At 47.4% G+C, this 18545-nt stretch overlaps 1 protein-coding gene across 1 annotated transcript in view; it reads left to right on the top strand.

The window, feature by feature from the left end:
* PLLP (plasmolipin) overlaps positions 8098-18545 on the top strand; it is a 28879-nt gene continuing 18431 nt past the window's right edge. Inside the window, exon 1 of the mRNA XM_018062039.1 lies at positions 8098-8375. Coding sequence (XP_017917528.1) covers positions 8241-8375 — 135 coding nt within the window. The 5' untranslated portion in view covers positions 8098-8240. The remainder of the gene's footprint in view (positions 8376-18545) is intronic.

Genomic DNA, 18545 nt, shown 5'->3' with positions numbered 1-18545 from the left:
TGGTGGCCCAGTAGTTGGGAATTCACCTGCCAATGCAGGGGACAAGGGTTTGATCTGTGGCCTAGGAAGATGCCACATGTTGAAGGCCAACTAAACCCATGCACCATAACTACTGAAGCCTGAATGTCTAGAGCCTCTGTTCTGCAACAAGAAAGGCCACTGCGATGAGAGGCCCACCTGCTGCAACTAGAGAGTAGCTTCAGCTCTCTGCAACTAGAGAAAGTCCACACAGCAACAAAGACCCGGAGCAGTCAAAAATAAACGAACAATTTTTTAAAAGAAAGAAAACTCCTCAGATTGGAACTTGAACACATAGGCCAGGATTCAGAACTGTTATCTTTTAATTGGGATCATAAACCTGGTTTCAGGACTTAATGAAGCTCAGGTTCTTTATGTTGCAGCACAGAAGGAATTCAGCAAGAAGCAGTGATAGGTAAGAAGCGGATTTATTTACAGACATACACATTTCATAAACCAAATGTGGTGTCTTGAAAGGGGATAGCAGCCCCAAAATATGAGGTGGTTAGTTTTATGGGCTGGGTAATTTCATAGGCCAATAAGCGGGAGGATTATTCCAACTATTTTGGAGAAGAGGGCGGGGATTTCCAGGATTTGAGCCACTGTCTTCCAACAACACCCTCTTCCAACAACACAAGAGAATACTCTACACGTGGACATCACCAGATGGTCAACACTGAAATCAGATTGATTATATTCTTTGCAGCCCAAGATGGAGAAGCTTTATACAGTCAGCAAAAACAAGACGGGAGCTGACTGTGGCTCAGATCATGAACTCCTTATTGCCAAATTCAGACATAAATTGAAGAAAGTAGGGAAAACCTCTAGACCATTCAGGTGTGACCTAAATCAAATCTCTTACGATTATACAGTGGAAGTGAGAAATAGATTTAAGGGACTAGGTCTGATAGAGTGACTGACGAACTGTGGATGGAGGTTCATGACATTGTATAAGTGACAGGAATCAAGACCATCCCCATGGAAAAGAAATGCAAAAAGGCAAAATGGTTGTCTGAGGAGGCATTACAAATAGCTGTGAAAAGAAGAGAAGTGAAAAGCAAAGGAGAAAAGGAAAGAGATACCCATTTGAATGCAGAGTTCCAAAGAATAGCAAGAAGAGATAAGAAAGCCTTCCTCAGTGATCAGTGCAAAGAAATAGAGGAAAACAATAGAATGGGAAAGACTAGAGATCTCTTTAAGAAAATTAGAGATACCAAGGGAACATTTCATGCAAAGATGGGCTCGATAAAGGACAGAAATGGTATGGACCTAACAGCAGAGGATATTAAGAAGAGGTGGCAAGAATACACAGAAGAACTGTACAAAAAAGATCTTCACGACCCGGATAATCATGATGGTGTGATCACTCACCTAGAGCCAGACATCCTGGAATGTGAAGTCAACCGGGCCTTGGGAAGCATCACTACAAACAAAGCTAGTGGAGGTGATAGAATTCCAGCTGAGCTATTTCAAATCCTGGAAGATGATGCTGTGAAAGTGCTGCACTCAATATGCCAGCAAATTTGGAAAACTCAGCAGTGGCCATAGGACTGGAAAAGGTCAGTTTTCATTCCAATCCCTAAGAAAGGCAATGCCAAAGAATGCTCAAACTACTACACAATTGCCCTCATCTCACACGCTAGTAAAGTAATGCTCAAAATTCTCCAAGCCAGGCTTCAACAATACGTGAACCAAGAACTTCCAGATGTTCAAACTGGTTTTAGAAAAGGCAGAGGAACCAGAGATCAAATTGCCAACATCTGCTGGATCATTGAAAAAGCAAGAGAATTCCAGAAAAACATCTATTTCTGCTTTATTGACTACACCAAAGCCTTTGCCTGTGTGGATCACAATAAACTGTGAAAAATTCTTCAAAAGATGGGACTACCAGACTACCTTACCTGTCTCCTGAGAAATCTGTATGCAGGTCAGGAAGCAACAGTTAGAACCAGACATGGGACAGAGGACTGGTTCCAAATTGGGAAAGGAGTACGTCAAGGCTGTATATTGTCACCCTGCTTATTTAACTTCTATGCAGAGTACATCATGCTAAATGCTGGCTGGATGAAACACAGGTTGGAATCAAGCTTGCTGGGAGAAATATCAATAACCTCAGATATGCATATGACACCACCCTTATGGCAGAAAGTGAAGAACTAAAGAGCCTGTTGATGAAAGTGAAAGAGGAGAGTGAAAAAGATGGCTGAAAGCTCAACATTCAGAAAACAAGGATCATGGCATCTGGTCCCATCACTTCCTGGCAAATAGATGGAGAAACAATGGAAACAGTGGCAGACTTTATTTTGGGGGGCTCCAAAATCATTGCAGATGGTGACTGCAGCCATGAAATTAAAAGACATTTACTTCTTGGAAGAAAAGTTATGACCAACAAGGCAGCATACTAAAAAGCAGAGACATTACTTTGCCCAAAAAGGTCCATCTAGTTAAGGCTATGATTTTTTCCAGTGGTCATGTATGGATGTGAGAGTTGGACTATAAAGAAAGCTGAGTGCTGAAGGATTGATGCTTTTGAACTGTGGTGTTGGAGAAGACTCTTGAGAGTCCCTTGGACTGCAAGGAGATCCAACCAGTCAATCCTCAAGGAAATCAGTCCTGAATATTCATTGGAAGGACTGATACTGAAGCTGAAACTCCCAATACTTTGGCCACCTAATGTGAAGAGCTGACTCATTGGAAAAGACCCTGATGTTGGGAAAGATTGAAAGCGGGAGGAGAAGGGGACGACAGAGGATGAGATGGTTGGATGGCATCACCGACTCAATAGACATGAGTTTGAGTAAACTCTGGGAGTTGGTGATGAACAGGGAGGCCTGGCATGCTGCAGTCCATGGGGTAGCAAAGAGTCGGACGCGATTGAACTGAACTCAGGCTTCCCAGCAGTGAAGAATCCGCCTGCAACACAAAAGAGGAGGTTTGGTTCTATCCCTGGGTTGGGAAGACCCCCTGGAGGAGGAAATGGCAACCCACTCCAGTATTCCTACCTGGGAAATCCCATGGACAGAAAAGCCTGGAGGGCTATAGTCCATGGGGTTACAAAAAGTCAGACACACATATGCACATGCTTAGCCTCAGAACTGTCCTGGAGCCTGTGGGTACGTCATTTAGCATATGCTATTGCATTACAAGTGTATAATGCTGGGAAAGATTGAAGGCAAAAGGAGAAGGGGGCAGCTGAGGATGAGATGGTTAGATAGCATCACTGACTCAACGCACACGAATCTGAGCAAAGTCCAGGAGACAGCGGAGGACAGGGAGGACTGTGCAATCTGCGGGGTCGAAAAGTCAGACACGACTCAGCAACTGAGCAACAAAAACAAAGTGTATAATGAGGGTTGGGGTCTACTGAAAGTTGACTCTTCCTCCATCTGGGGCCTAATATCCTCAATGGCTATGTCATTCTTTTAAAGGTTATGCTCTGCCCCCTTCCCTCCTGTTGCAATATAACTTGTAATGAGGAACTATTAGAAACCACTTAACTGTTTACCAATAGGTAAAGGATACTGTAACAGCCATCCTATCAAATATTATTGTTGTTGTGTTAATTGCTCAGTTGTGTCCAACTCTTTGCAACCCCATGGCCTGTAGCTCGCCAGGCCCTTCTGTCCATGGAATTTTCCAGGCAAAAATACTGGAGTGGGTAGCCATTACTTTCTTCAGGGAATCTTCCCAACCCAGGGATCAAATCTGGTTTTCCCGCATCGTAGGCAGATTCTTTATCAAATATATGACATGTAAAAAGAATTATGTCAATTTTGTGTGTTGTTGTGGAGAAATTTCCAAGACATGTTAAGTGAAAAAAATATCAAGTTCCAATGCATACAGTCTATTCCCATTGCTTGGTAAAAAATTTTTAAAGTTCCACACAAAGCAAGTCTGTGTATTTCCACATATTATATGGTCGTGAAAAAAATAAGAAAAAGAGAGATCTGATGGGATACTCTAAATTCTTCTCAGTGATTAACTAAAGGTGAGGGTCCAGATTTGAAGATGTGTGTATGATGTGCAGTGAAACAAACTAATGAAATAATTGTGCAATGAAAAATGAACCAAAACTAACCAACCCCACAGCACTAAGCACAGGGCCAGTTGGAAACGTGTTCGGTCAATATTGGCTGATTTTAATCAGCAACCTCCTAAAGCTGGCTTCTGGATTTTGTTGGATGACCCCTCAAAGGAATCTTTCTGTGAATTTTTGGAAAAATTGGAAATCAGATGGTGTAACTGCCAGCTAATTGTCTGTTTTTTAATAATAAAATCCAGCAATACTCTAGTGATACAGTGGTTAAGACTCTGTGCATCTACTTCATGGGGCACGGGTTCAATCCCTGCTCTAGGAACTAAGATCCCAAATGCCACAAGGCACAGCCCAAACACTCTCTTAGCAAGGATTTTAGACCTAGGTGACCTGGCTCCAGGCTTCCCAGGTGGTAAAGAATTCACCTGCCAAGCAGAAGTCGAAGGAGACACAGATTTGATCCCTGGGTTGGAAGATCCCTTGGAGAAGGAAATGGCAACCCACTCAAGTATTCTTACCTGGGAAATCCCATGGACAGAGGAGCCTGGTGAGGTCAGGGGGTCTCAAAGAGTTGAACACAATTGGGCACCACCACTGACCTGGCTTTTGGCTGCCTCTCGAACTTCACCTCTCCCCAGTCCCTTCATTTTATAAATTTATGTCCCTACTCCAAGATGCCAAAGTCTTTCCTGCCTCAGAACCTTTGCACCTATAGTAGTTTTCTGAGCCTAGAATGGTCTTTTTCTGTCTGATTCTTATGCATTCTTCAAGTCTTTGCCTAAGTGCTTACACTTTCCCTGACACAGTTGTTTAAATGACACCCCCAAATCTCTATTATTCTTTCCCAGGGCATCTTTATTTCTCTTGTAGTATGTCATCAAATGATCTATATATCTGCGGATTTGTTTATCTCGAGACTGTCTCTCCCATCACATTCCCTGAGGGTAGAGTCTCTGCTTGGATGGCTCACAGCACTGTTCTCAGTGCCTGTTGTTGTTCAGGAGCTTGGTCATGTCCGACTCTTTGCGACTCCATGGACTGCAGTATGCTAGGCTTCCCTGTCCTTCACCATCTCCCGGAGCTTGCTCAAACTCATGTCCGTTGAGTCAGTGATGCCATCCAACCATCTCACCCCCTGTTGTTCCCTTCTCCTGCCTTCAATCTTTGCCAGCATCCAGGTCTTTTCTAATGAGTCAGTTCTTCACATCAGGTGGCCAAATATTGGAGCTTCAGCTTCAGCATCAGTCCTTCCAGTGAATATTCAGGATTGATTTCCTTTAAGATTGACTGGTTTGGTCTCCTTGCAGTCCAAGGGACTCTCAAGAGTCTTCTCCAACACAATTCAGAAGCATCAATTCTTGGGCGCTCAGCCTTCTTTATGGTCCAACTCACATCCATACACGACTACTAGAAAAACCATACTGTTGACTAGATGGACCTTTGTTGGCAAAGTAATGTCTCTGCCTGGTGCACACCAAACATCTGCTCAGTGCTGGAATCCCCACAGCCCCTGCAATTATGCTCCACCCCCACCCCAAGGACAACAAGCCCTGCACACAGTAGGGGCTTGATCAGAGTAGGGAGATTTTGTAGAATTAAGGAAAACTTCCCTGGTGGCTCAGTGGTAAAGAATCTGCCTGCCAATGTAAAAGACACAGGAGACGTGAGTGCTGTCCCTGGGTTGGGGAGATCCCCTGGAGTAGGAAATGGCAACCCACTCCAGTATTCTTGCCTGGGAAATTCCATGGACAGAGGAGTCTGGGGGTTACAGACCATGGGGCCGCAAAGAGTCGGACACAACTAAGCAGGCACAGGTTAGACACGTGCTCCAGATGATGTGTGGAGGCAGCCTTTCAGACAGAAGGAGGGGAACTCACCCTGGGAACAGAGAGACCCTCTCCTCCACAACCTCAGCTGGCTCTCTGTTCCCCTGTCCCAAGAACCCAGGGCTTCCTTGGCAAAAGTGGGGGCTCTGGGTGGGCGTCACATTCCAGCCTGGGGACAGGTTCCTTCCCACTTTTTCTGACCGGAGGCGAGTGAAATTGGTTTGGAAGAAAAGGTCGAAGGAAAAAAAAATACAGTACAGTGATTGAGTCTTGCTTGTTGCCATTTGAAAGGAATGAAAGTGGGATTAAGCAAAAACACAGAATCCAAACCAAAACAAAAACAAAAATACTCTACTGTTTTAGAATCTGCCTCGGAAACAATTGTCTTACTGTTTTCTGTGTCATCCTAAAATCAAGGGTTTGCTCGACAGCTTTGTTCTGCACTTGGCCTCGAGCAGTCTGCAGAGAGGCTGGGCTCTGGGTAACGATTTTGCTGTTACCAAGAAGCATTTCTCATTCCCTGAGTATCTACTGTCTGCATGGGGTGGAAAAGAGGGTCTCAGGTGCTTTGGGAAGGGGATGGGAGTGGGGGTTGAATATCCAGTTGAGTAAATATCAAGTGTCACTTTCTCTGAGAGATTATCTTTGATTTCTTTTTTTTTTTTTCCAGTATCTGCTTATTCATTTGGATGCACCAGGTCTTAGCTGCAGCAGGTGGGATATTCGATCTTCCTTGTGGCCTGTGGAATCTGTAGTTGTGGGATCTAGTTCCTTGACCAGAAACCAAACCCATGCCCCTGCACTAGGAGCATGGAGTCTGAGCCACTGGACCACCAGGGAAATCCCCGAGAGGTCATCTTTGACTACTTTGTCTAAAATTTACCTCAGGGTCATCTCTGTCACACTCCTGTTTTACTTATATACGTATTTATGGGCCACACCACGTGATATCTGATTTCCCTGACCAGGGATAGAACCCATCCCATCTGTGAGAGCCCTGAGTCCTAACCACTGGACTGCCAACGAATTCCTGGTTGTTGCTGTTTCTAGTTATAGCACTTGTCACTATCTGAAGTTATCTTTTCTCTCCAGTTTATACTTGTCACCTCCAGTAGGAAGTGGGATCCCAGAAGGCCTTGTGTGTTTTTTTGCTTGCTGTATTCACATGGCCTGGGATAGGGCCTGACAATATAGTAAGATCTCAACAATCTCTGGTTGATGAATAAACGAAACAATTGTCTGTGCAGGTCTCTATAACCTGAGGGGTGTGTGTGTGTGTGTGTGTGTGTTTGCGCGCGAGCAAGTGAGTTTTAGGGCGCAAGTGGAGCAAAGAAACTGTAACTACAACATCATCTCCCGGTTTCTGACAACCTCCCCGCCCCCCACCCAAAGGCAAAACCTTTCCGTGCAATATTTCATTTATTCTGCCGGAGGCTCTGTGAAGTGCGGCTCATTCCTCTCCTTGTATTACAGACGAGGAAACTGAGGCTCGGCGATCTTGTCAGTTCAGAAGACCACATCAATTGAGTCATAAAAGGATCTCCTCCTTCCAAGCACTCCCACATTTCATCCAGACCCTCCCCTCATGGATGCTCGGACATCTGGGACCCTTTGGGGCTTCCCTGGTGGCTCAGAGGTTAAAGCATCTGCCCGCAATGTGGGGGACCTGGGTTCGATCCCTGGGTCAGGAAGATCCCCCTGGAGAAGGAAATGGCAACCCACTCCAGTATTCTTGCCTGGAGAATCCCATGGTAGGCTGCAGTCTATGGGATCACGAAGAGTCGGACACGACTGAGCGACTTCACTTTCAGACGATCCCGCTTTACGGGGAGACTCCAGAGAGGTGCAGGGGCTCTCCCAACAGCACACAGCGCTGGAGAGACATCCAGGAGGGATGTGGGTAGCTTTGCAAGCACCCGCCAGTTTATCCCAAGGCTCGGAAGCCAACGGCAAGGAGGGCGCGGAGCGCTCAAAGCCGCCCCGAATGTGGGGGAAATTGCCAGCAGGCGGCTTTCCGGGGAGAGACAGGTGAGGCTGTCTAGGCTGGTTCTGGTGGAGCCATCTCATTGACCGCGGCCTCACTTTGCGCGTCTGTAAAGAACTGGCAACTTCGTGTGCTGGTCGGAGCTGGACCGGCCGGCGGTGAGCGAAGGGTTAAAGGGGCGGGTCTCGTGACGAGGGCCGGGCCGGGATTCCTGTAGCACCTGGCGGCTCGCGGCTCCCCGCCCAGACGCCGCGCGTAGCTCCGGGAGCCGCAGCGCCAGCGGGAGCCCCCCGGGGAGGAGCCGCGCAGAAGCCGGCACCTGCCGCGGGAGGGGCGGCGACGACGGCCGGAGCAACCTCGGGAGGCGAGCGGCGCCATGGCAGAGTTCCCGTCCAAAGTGAACACGAGAACCAGCAGCCCGGCTCAGGGAGGCGGCGCCGTGGTGTCGACGCTGAGCCCCGACTTGGGGTTCGTGCGCTCCAGCCTCGGTGCGCTCATGCTCCTGCAGTTGGTGAGCGCGCTCTCGGGGCCTGGGCCCCGGGACCGGGTTAGGGTGGTGGTGTAGAGGGGTCCCGGCCGGGCCTGGAGGGATCGGGGATCCGGAGCTACCCTTTATCTTTGCTCCCCGCACACCCCCAACCTAGGCTCACACGCGCCCCAGTGCGCCTTGCCTTCCTCTGGGGGTGCTTGTAGGATGGACGCTCCGGAGATCTCCTTGGTACCCTCTCACTGCTAGTTGCCGTCTCTTAGAGCACACGCAAGATGTACCAATGTCAGAGTGCCTATCACTAGCGCCCCATCGTTCCGTCCCCTCTGGTCACCAAGAGGTCATCCACAGAAGCGCTCACAAACGCCACAATCACTGCGCGCGACTGTTTCTCCCGGACTCTGGCTCGCCCTTTGCCAGGAATATGCCCTCAGCTCTCCAGCACCCAGCCTGAGGCAAAGTCCGATCTCAGCTGATCCTCTGCCGAGCTCCGAGCTGCCCCCGGTAGCTGGCGCCCCAAAACACTCCACGTCTAAACAAGCGGGCACATCCGGAGGCAACACAGACACTTCAGCGGGCCCTACGGCCCCTGCGAGGGAGCCCGACCCATCTAGCTTCCCCTGGGTAACCTGCGGCTTTCCGGCCGGTTTGGCCCCTGGGGGCCAAGATACCACGCCCTGCGTTGGGGGAGGGTTTGGTGGGAAGGCAGAGGCAGGAATCCTGTATCTAATACCTTCGGTAGACCCCTGCCGAGGCGGATCGATGGCCACATCCCTTTCTGCAGCAGTTTCAGGGTTGGAGGTGTTAGCTTCCCTCCCACCCCTGCTCCGCCCCGCAGTACCCTCTGGTTCCAGTCTGGGAGCTGGGTGGCTGCCCTGTGGGAGGGGTTTGTTGCGTTTTCAGGGGACTAGCGGGAAGCTGGACGCGGGTCAAGATCCATCTTCCGTTAGGGCACCTCCTGCTGTCCCACTGCTGGATCCTAGCAACAATGCCAGGGGTCAGCACAGAAGGCAGGGGCCTAGATCAAGCTTCCCTCTTTACCCAGGGGATCACACTTTCTCCTGCACCAGTGCTATCTCTTTCAGTTCAGTTCAGTCGCTCTGTCCTGTCCGACTCTTTGCGACCCCATGGACTGAAGCACCCAGGCTTCCCTGTCCGTAATCAACTCCCTGAGCCTGCTCAAACTCATGTCCATCTAGTCGGTTGGATGGTTGGATGCCATCCAACCATCTCATCCTCTGTCATCCCCTTCTCCTCCTGCCCTCAATCTTTCCCAGCATCAGGGTCTTTTCAAATGAATCAGTTGTTTTCATCAAAGTATTGGAGTTTCAGTTTCAGCATCAGTCTTTCCAACGAATATTCAGGACTGATTTCCTTTAGGATCTCCTAGCAGTCCAAGGGACTTTCAAGAGTCTTCTCTAACACCACAATTTAAAAACATCAATTCTTGGGCGCTCAGCTTTCTTTATGGTCCAACTCTCACAACCATACACGACTACAGGAAAAACCATACTGTTGACTAGATGGACCTTTGTCAGCAAATAGTCTCTGATTTTTAATATGCTGTCTAGGTTGATCATAGCTTTTGTTCCAAGGAGCAAGAGTCTTTTAGTTTCATGGCTGCAGTCACCATCTGCAGTGATTTTGGAGCCCCCCAAAATAAAGTCTGTCATTGTTTCCACTGTTTCCCCATCTATTTGCCATGAACTGATGGGACCAGATGCCATGATCTTTGTTTTCTGAATGTTTTTTTTTTTTTTTTAATGTGAATGTTGAGTTTTAAGCCAAATTTTTCACTCTCCTCTTTCACTTTCACCAAGAGATTCTGTAGTTCTTCTTCGCTTTCTGCCATAAGGGTGGTGTCATCTGCATATCTGAGGTTCTTGATATTTCTCCAGGCAAGCTTGATTCCAGCTTGTGCTTCCTCTAGACCAGCATTTAGCATGAAGTACTCTGCATAGACGTTAAATGAGGCGGATGACAATATACAGCCTTGACATAATCCTTTCCCAGTTTGGAACCAGTCTGCTGTCCCATTCCGGTTCTAACTGTTATTTCTTGACCTGGATATGGATTTCTCAAGAGGCAGGCCAGGTGGTCTGGTATTCCCATCTCTTGAAGAATTTTCCAGTTTGTTGTGATCCACATAGACAAAGGCTTTGGTGTTGTCAGTAAAGCAGAAGTAGATATTTTTCTGAAATTCTTTTGCATTTTCTATGATCCAGCGGATGTTGGCAATTTGATCTCTGGTTCCTCTGCCTTTTCTAAATCCAGCTTGAATATCTGAAAGTTCTTGGTTCACATACTGTTGAAACCTTGCTTGGAGAATTTTCAGTGTTACTGTGCAAGTGTGTGAGATGAGTGCGATTGATCTGTAGTTTGGACATTCTTTGGCACTGCCTTTCTTTGGGATTGGAGTGCAAACTGACCTTTTCCAGTACTATGGCCACTGCTGAGTTTTCCAAATTTGCTGGCGTATTGAGTGCAGCACTTTAACATCATTTTCTAGGATTTGAAATTGCTCAGCTGGAATTCTATTAGCTCCACTAGTTTTCTTCTTTGTAGTGATGCTTTCTAAGTCCCACTTAACTTTGGACTCCAGGATGTTTAGCTCTAGGTGAGTGATCACACCAACATGGTTATCTGGGTCATGAAGATCTTTTTTGTATAGTTCTTCTATGTATTCTTGCCACCTCTTCTTAATATCTTCTGCTTCTGTTAGATCCATACCATTTCTGTCTTTTATTGTACCCATCTTTGCATGAAAATTTCCCTTGGTAGCTCTAATTTTCTTGTTGAGATCTCTAGTCTTTTCCATTCTGTTCTTTTCCTCTATTTGTTTTCATTGATCACCGAGGAAGGCTTTCTTATCTGTCCTTGCTATTCTTTGGAACTCTGCATTCAGTTGGGTATAGCTTTCCTTTTCTTCTTTGCCTTTAGCTTCTCTTCTTTTCTCAGCTATTTGGAAGCCCTCGTCAGACAACCATTTTGCCTTTTTGCATTTCTTTTTCTTGGAGATGGTCTTGATCACTGCCTCCTGTACAATGTCACGAACCTCCATCCATAGTTCTTCAGGAACTCTATCAGATCTAATCCCTTGAATCTATTTGTCACTTCCACTGTATAATCGTAAGGGATTTGATTTAGGTCATACCTGAATGGTCTAGTGGTTTTCCTGAAGATGGAGAAGCTCTATACTGTCAGCAAAAACAAGACCACAAGACAGGGAGCTGACTGTGGCTGAGATCATGAACTCCTTATTGCTATCTCTTTCAGAATTCCTCAGATCTCCTCCTGTGAGCCTTGTCCCCAACCTCACCCTCAGGCTCTCTTGGAGGGGCTTGTAGGTGTTCGTCCCCACCCCAGGAAAAAATGTGGAATTGGAATCTCAGTCACTACAGCCCAGAAATCTGCATTTTAAACTCCTCTGAGTTGTCTGGCAGATTCTCTGGGAAGGGAGAGGGAGGGGCAGAGGTTCCCCCAAATTTAAATCTGCTGGTAGGAAGGGCCTATCTGGAGCGATGCTGAGTGCTAGGCTTCTGCCTGCTTGTGAAGGGAGCAGTTGCCAAGCACGAAGGAAGTCCCCAACCCAAGGGTGTGGAAGCCCAGAGGAGAGAGAGAATCAGTTCTGAGGTCAGGAAGGCTTTTGACATTGCCCTTTGGGCTCTCCTTGCAGCTTAGCTGGTAAAGAACATGCTGGGTTTGATCCCTGGGTTGGAAAGATCCCTTGGAGAAGGGAAAGGCTACCGGCTCCAGTATTCTGGCCTGTATAGTCCATGGGTTCCCAAAGAGTTGGACACGACTGAGCGACTTTCACTTCACTTCACTGATATCTGAGGCAGAAATAGGGAAAGGGTGCTAAAAGGGCAGGCGATCATGCAGGCCAAGGCTTGGGGCTGGGGAAGTGGAAGAGAAGTGGGGAGCAGGCTTCCCTGGTGACTCAGATGGTAAAGAATCTGCCTGCAACGCTGGAGATCCAGGTTCAACCCCTGGGTCAGGAAGATCTCCTGGAGAAGGGAATGGCAACCCACTTCAGTATTCTTGCCCAGGAGATCCCATGGACAGAGGAGCTCTATGGGCTACAGTCCATAGGGTTGCAAACAGTTGGACATGACTGAGTGATTGAACACACATACACATGTGGGGAGAGTAGCCAGCAGGTTGATTTAGCCGGTGGAGGGGAGGAAGAAGTTTTCCTCTACCCACTGAGTTCTTCTGGCTGGTCTAAGAGTTAAATTGACATGAAAGAGATGAACATGAGAAAAATCAAACAAGGTTTAATGCTATGTACACATGGGAGAGACCCAGAAAAACTGAGGAACTCAAAAAATGGCCAAAGCCCTCCCCTTAAATCCCATCTTCAGCTAAAGAAAAAGAGGATGTTGAGGATGTGAGGTCAGTTACAGGATGTGACTGGGAAAAGCACAAGAAACAAGGGTAAGGTTGTGGTGCAAGTTTAAGTCATTGCTTTTTCCATGGATGTGTTTCTAGAGATTTGGTCAACCTCCTCTCCCTGGTACTGTGAGGGAGACATCCTTACAAATGTAAGTATTTCTTATGAAAGGGTAAAGAGCCTTGGTTCTCAGCTATTCCCTTGCCTGCTTTTCTTAGCAAATAACCAGCTTAAAATTGATATGCCAGAAAGATGAGTTTGGGGATGGTAAATTTTGCTCCCCTACACTGGAGTTGAAGCACTTGTTTCTGGGTGGCCAGAAGCCGAGGGAGATAAGTGATGATGGTTTTCTGTTTGCAACTTAGGGGGTTTGGAACCGCAGGGGCCTCTAAGCTGGGCTGAGGATGAGGAGGCCATGGGGTGGGTCCCCCACGGTTCACTCTTGGTAGACAGGACCTGAGCATCAGCCCCTTTTGCATTTGAACAATGAGACTTGGAATAAGGGGAACTAAAGGAGGGGTCCTGCTGTGTCTGCAAGAACTGAAGTAGCTTCCGCTGGAGGAGGCTTGTGTCCCTTGATTTGGGGGTCCCTGTGGGCTTAGCAGCCCAGTCCTGAGCATCTGGGTCCCATCACACACAGATGTAGACAGAGGTGTCGATGGGATGTAGGACTGCCCAGAGAGCTGTAGGGGAGCTTGGCACTTAGACTCCAGGGACTGGCTGTGAGTGGGATGGCCTTCCTTTGCCCTCCCTGCAGTGTATTTGGAGCCCAGGGTGGGAGAATGAGAGTCTCCCATTGGAGTGCTGAAGACCTGCACTTTTTCGTGACTTCACCAATTGGCTTGTGGGAGAAGCTGCTTCCTGAACTGTTTCTCTGGCAATGGACAGTTCCATGGGGTCTGAGACAAAGGGGGCTCCACTCACTAGGCACCATGTCTGCTGGGCAGCCAGTGTGGCTCCCACCACTCAGATGCCAACTAGGCTTCAGGCTCTTTGCTAAGAGCTTCATATTCTTGTATATTCCTCCACTTTACAGGTGAGGAAACTGAGGTCAGTTCTTGGCCCAAGAGCGCATAGAGTGTTAGAGCTGGGATCGAAGCCCCCAGTGGCCTGACTTTTCTGATCTGCACTTTGTTATCACACTCAGCTGGGCTCCTCCCCAGCTGGACACTGAGTGTGGTGCTGCTGTGGGAGCAAAGACCCTAGGTCCAGTGCCTGCTCTCTGGAGCTCTTGGTCTCTGAGGGAGGTGCTCAAAGGATGAGCTTCCTATGGAGGGATTAGGTGGGCTGCCTGGAGGAGGCAGTACATGGGAAGGTATCAGACATCCGTGTTTCCCAAGACCTGGTGAAGGGTTCCAGATGTGGGAGGAGGAAGAGGGGCTGGGTGGGAAGGCCCCAGCTTCTTGAGAAGGAGATGTGTTCTTTGTTTAGTATTAAATGTGTCCTGAAGAACCAGCCTCAGTGTTCACTGACTGTCACTTCCCCCACTCCATCTAGCTCCAGAAGTAATATGAAATGGGATATGATATTAAGTCACATATGACAGAAGAGTTAAAGTAATATATTTTTTAAAGTTGGTAGTATGTGTGTGTGTGTGTGTGTGTGGAGATGGGGTAGGGGCTGACTTAAAGAGAGCTGAGAAGAATCTAGACTCTGTCACAAATTTAAGGCTGTTGATTCTTTGTTGAGTTTCCTAGCAGCCTAGGCAAAAAGGGAAGCAGGAATTTATACAGATAGCATCTAAAGAGAAAGAAAAACAAAATAAAAAAGGAAGCAGGCATGCCTGGTCTAGAGATAACTCTTGGTCTTAAAAACTGGGAACCTTTGATGCTGCAGATCTTTGTGTGGCTAGTTGGTGGAGGAACTTTGTGGAAGCTGTGGTTAACTTGGCTGATCCCAGAGACTTATGTAGAGTAAGTGTAAAGTGAAGCACACATTTCTTCTTCTTGTTATTTTTTTTAATCTTCCTCCAGCCCGGGGGAGAAAGGTGATCTCCTGGGTTTGCATGCATGTATGCTAAATTGCTTCAGCTATGTTTAACTTTTTGCAACCCTATGAACTGTAGCCCGCCAGGCTCCTCTGTCTATGGGATTCTCCAGGCAAGAGTCCTGGAGTGGGTTACGATTTCCTCCTACGATCTTCCTGACCCAGCAGTCGAACCCATGTCTTTTATGTCTCCCGCATTGGCAGTCAGGTGCTTTATCACTGATGCCACCCGGGAAGCCCCACGTGGGTTTACTGATGAAGGAACAGACTTAGCGAGGTTGAGGAACTTGTGCAAGGACACATGGGGTAGAGTGGCCAAACTGTGATTTGCACTCAGATCTGAGAATCCAAAGCCTGGCTCTAGCTGTGCTTCCTTGTGTTTTGTTTTTGGGATTTTGTTTTGTTTTTGTTTTTGTTTTGGTGGGAAATGGGGTGCCTTGGAGGAGAAGAAGAGGAAATTCAGCATGGGAAACTCATCAGAGGCCAGGGCCACAGGGAAGGCTTCCTGATAGAAATGGGCTCTGAAAGGTTTATTATGTGAAAGGAGTAGTAAGAAGGAAGTACAGAGCACACGAACCTTGGAGTATCTCATATAAAGACCCAGCAGTCAGAAGGCTTGGGACAGAGAAGCCCTATGAATGGTCTGTGACAGTAGAGCCATTTGTGTTTAGAAGCATCTCTCCTATCCTTGGGGCTTCCCCAGCGGCTCAGCAGAAAAGAACCCACCTGCAATGCAGAGATGCAGGAGATGTGAGTTCGACCCCTGGGTCGGCACGGTCCCCTGGAGGAGGAAATGGCAATCCTCTCCAATATTCTTGCCCAGAGAATCCCATGGACAGAAGGGCCTGGTGGGCTACAGTTCACAGGGTCACGAAGAATGGGACATGATGACTGAGTGACTGAACACACACACAATTCCCAGTTAACAGGGGAACAAACAGACTGGAAGCTTCACTTGCCACTTGATCACAGTGATCCATGGGCGGTCGTGAGAGGACTGGTGGAAGCAGAGAAGCTTGGTTTCAAATCCTGGCTCTGTGATCTTGGACAAGTTCCCCAATACCCCAGTATCTGTGTCTGTGAAACGGTGATGGTGAGATTGTCGGGAGGGTGGAAGCTGATGCCTGCAGAGGGCTTAGCACAGTGTGTGTGAGAATGAAGGGAAATTATTAGGATTCACAGGGTCATAGAAATCCAGGATTCTTACGCTTGCTCCCAAAAGTCCCCGGGTGTCTCCTCAGCAAGAGCTTGTATGCTCCCAGGGAGAGGGAGCTCAGTCTCTCTAAAGGGTGCCTGCTGTACCCTTGAGCGCCTGGGACGGTGAGAAAGTCCTTCCTCTTGGTAACCCTGGATCTCTCTCCAGCCCCACAAGGCATGGCAGCTCCTCTCCAGGTTGGAGGCAGGACAGGATCTGAAAGTCAGCTCTTTAGCCTGGTGAGACAATGCTGTTGAGGTCTGAGAGGTGCGAGCAGAGGTTGGCCATGTTGGGATTGCAGTGTTGGGGACTCACAGGGTTTTCCTTAGCCTTGAGTTTTGTGGGATCCACCTCCCTAAGGCAGCGTTCCTGCTGCTGCCTGCTCCCCACCTTCCTCCATGCTCTGCTGTAGGGAGCACACCCGAGCCTGTACTGTTAGCTCCGCCTACACACCCCACTTGTGGCTGGGGGATTCTCAAATGTTTGGAGTCAATTTGTAATTATATAACCAATATATGGACACATTGATCCCTAGGTTGGGAAGATCCCCTGGAGAAGGGAAAGGCTACCCACTCCAGTATTCTGGCCTAGAGAATTCTATGGACTGTATAGTCCATGGATCCGCAAAGCGTTAGACACAACTGAATGACTTTCACTTCACTTTATTTTTTTATTCTTTGTTCTTTTAAAACTTTTAATTCTGTTTGGGGTGTAGCCAATTAACAATGTTGTGATAGTTTCAGGTGAACAGCAAAGGGACTCAGCCGTACATATACATTCCATTCTCCCCCAAAGTCCCCTCCCATCCAGGCTGCCACATGACGTTGGTACAGCATAACAGTACTCTGCAGTAGATTCTTGTTGGTTATCCATTTTATATGTAGCACTGTGTAAATGTTGATGGGCTCTTTTTTTTTTTTTAATGCTTTTATTCTTTTAAAAATATATACAGATATATAGCAAAAACACTTCAGCAGTCCAAAGGGCTATTAATGAATACCAAGGGTTATCAATGAATATATAATCTCTCATCCTGGTTGGGTCACTGCCCACACTCCTATCCCTGGCCCTCGCCAGAGGCATTATGGGTGTAACATTCCAGGGTGAGTCAGTGGGTTATTTACACAAAACACAGGTAGCCCCCCCCCCCCACCTGTGCCTTTCCAGTCTTTCCCTCCTGGCAATACACCTAGGAATGTCCTGTATCATTGCACAGAGAACTACATGTGTCTTTCTTTTTTAATCCTTTCTTTTCTTAATTTCTTTAATAGATAATATATTTACAACAGTCCAGAATAAAATAGAATGGGAAAGAGCACTATGAGCAATCTCTGTCCCCTCTGGATAGAGTTGACTGCCCCCATGCCCACTCTGTTCCATTTCCTGTGTATACCCCAACCTCTCCCCACTTTACCCCAGGGATATCATCTAACCAGGTGGCACAGTGGTAAAGAATCTGCCAGCCACTGCAGGAGACTTGGATTCGATCCCTGGAGAAGGAAATGGCAACCCACTCCAGTACTCCTGCCTGGAAAATCCCATGGACGGAGGGGTGTAGTAGGCTACCGTCCATGGGGTCACAAAGAGTCGGACACGACTGAGCAACTTTGCTTCACTTCCTCCCTATAACCCTTACAAGTTCTGACCCTTTATTCCCAATTTATAACTAGACCAGCTCCAGCTCATCCTCAACACCATTGAGGACATATTTGTGCCATTTCTTTGCAACAACTTTTGGGCACTACAACCATTTGGGAGACTATCTTGGAAGGGATGGGATCTAAAATTCTAAGTGTAAATCTTGACCAAATTGTGTATTGGATTTTAATTTAACAGTAAAATTTTGGATAGGATGGGAATTAGAGACATTATCTCAATTTGGGTCTGAAATGGGTCAGGCGGCATCAGTCCCAACCAATACCCGCCTGGGTCTTATCCTCCAAGATTGGGAAAGAGTCAGACTACTGGGATTAAAAACAAGGAATCTTGTTATGGTATGTAATCATATTTGGCCACGACATGAGCTAGGAAGCCAAGAAAAGTGAAAAAAGGGAAAGTGAAGTTGCTCAGTCGTGTCCGACATTTTGCGACTCCATGGACTGTAGCCTAAAAGGCTCCTCCATCCATGGGATTTTCCAGGCAAGAATACTGGAGTGGGTTGCCATTTCCTTCTGCAGGAGATCTTCCCGATGCAGGGATTGAACCCAGGTCTCCCACATTGTAGGCAGACAGTTTACTGTCTGAGCCAGAAGCTAAGAAAAGTGGCCATTAAATGGATCTTGGAGTTATGATACTATAGTGCAGTTAAATTATATTGTAGAAGGAAATATGTTCAAATTTTCATGGCCATATGTTCAAATTTTCATGGCCTTGTATTTAAATAGTGAGACCCAAAAGGAATTTAAGGTGCGTGTAGTTCAAAGGGATAATTCTAGTAAGGAGCCAGAAGGCATTTTAACTGATCTACCCTATGGAGCCATCCAAAGGTTAAATCCTCTGCAAGGAGGAGCCAGAGCTACTCCTTGCCTTCTGGGAGGAACCATTACCTCAGGGGAATCACAGCTAGGGGATAAAAAGAGGCCCCACCCATATTCAGAAACTTCTTCTTTGTATGCTGAGT

The sequence above is a fragment of the Capra hircus genome, chromosome 18 (assembly GCF_001704415.2).
Source record: "Capra hircus breed San Clemente chromosome 18, ASM170441v1, whole genome shotgun sequence".
NCBI lineage: Eukaryota > Metazoa > Chordata > Mammalia > Artiodactyla > Bovidae > Capra > Capra hircus.
Note: the sequence above shows the minus strand (reverse complement) of the source record. Positions and strands in the feature narration are given on the sequence as shown.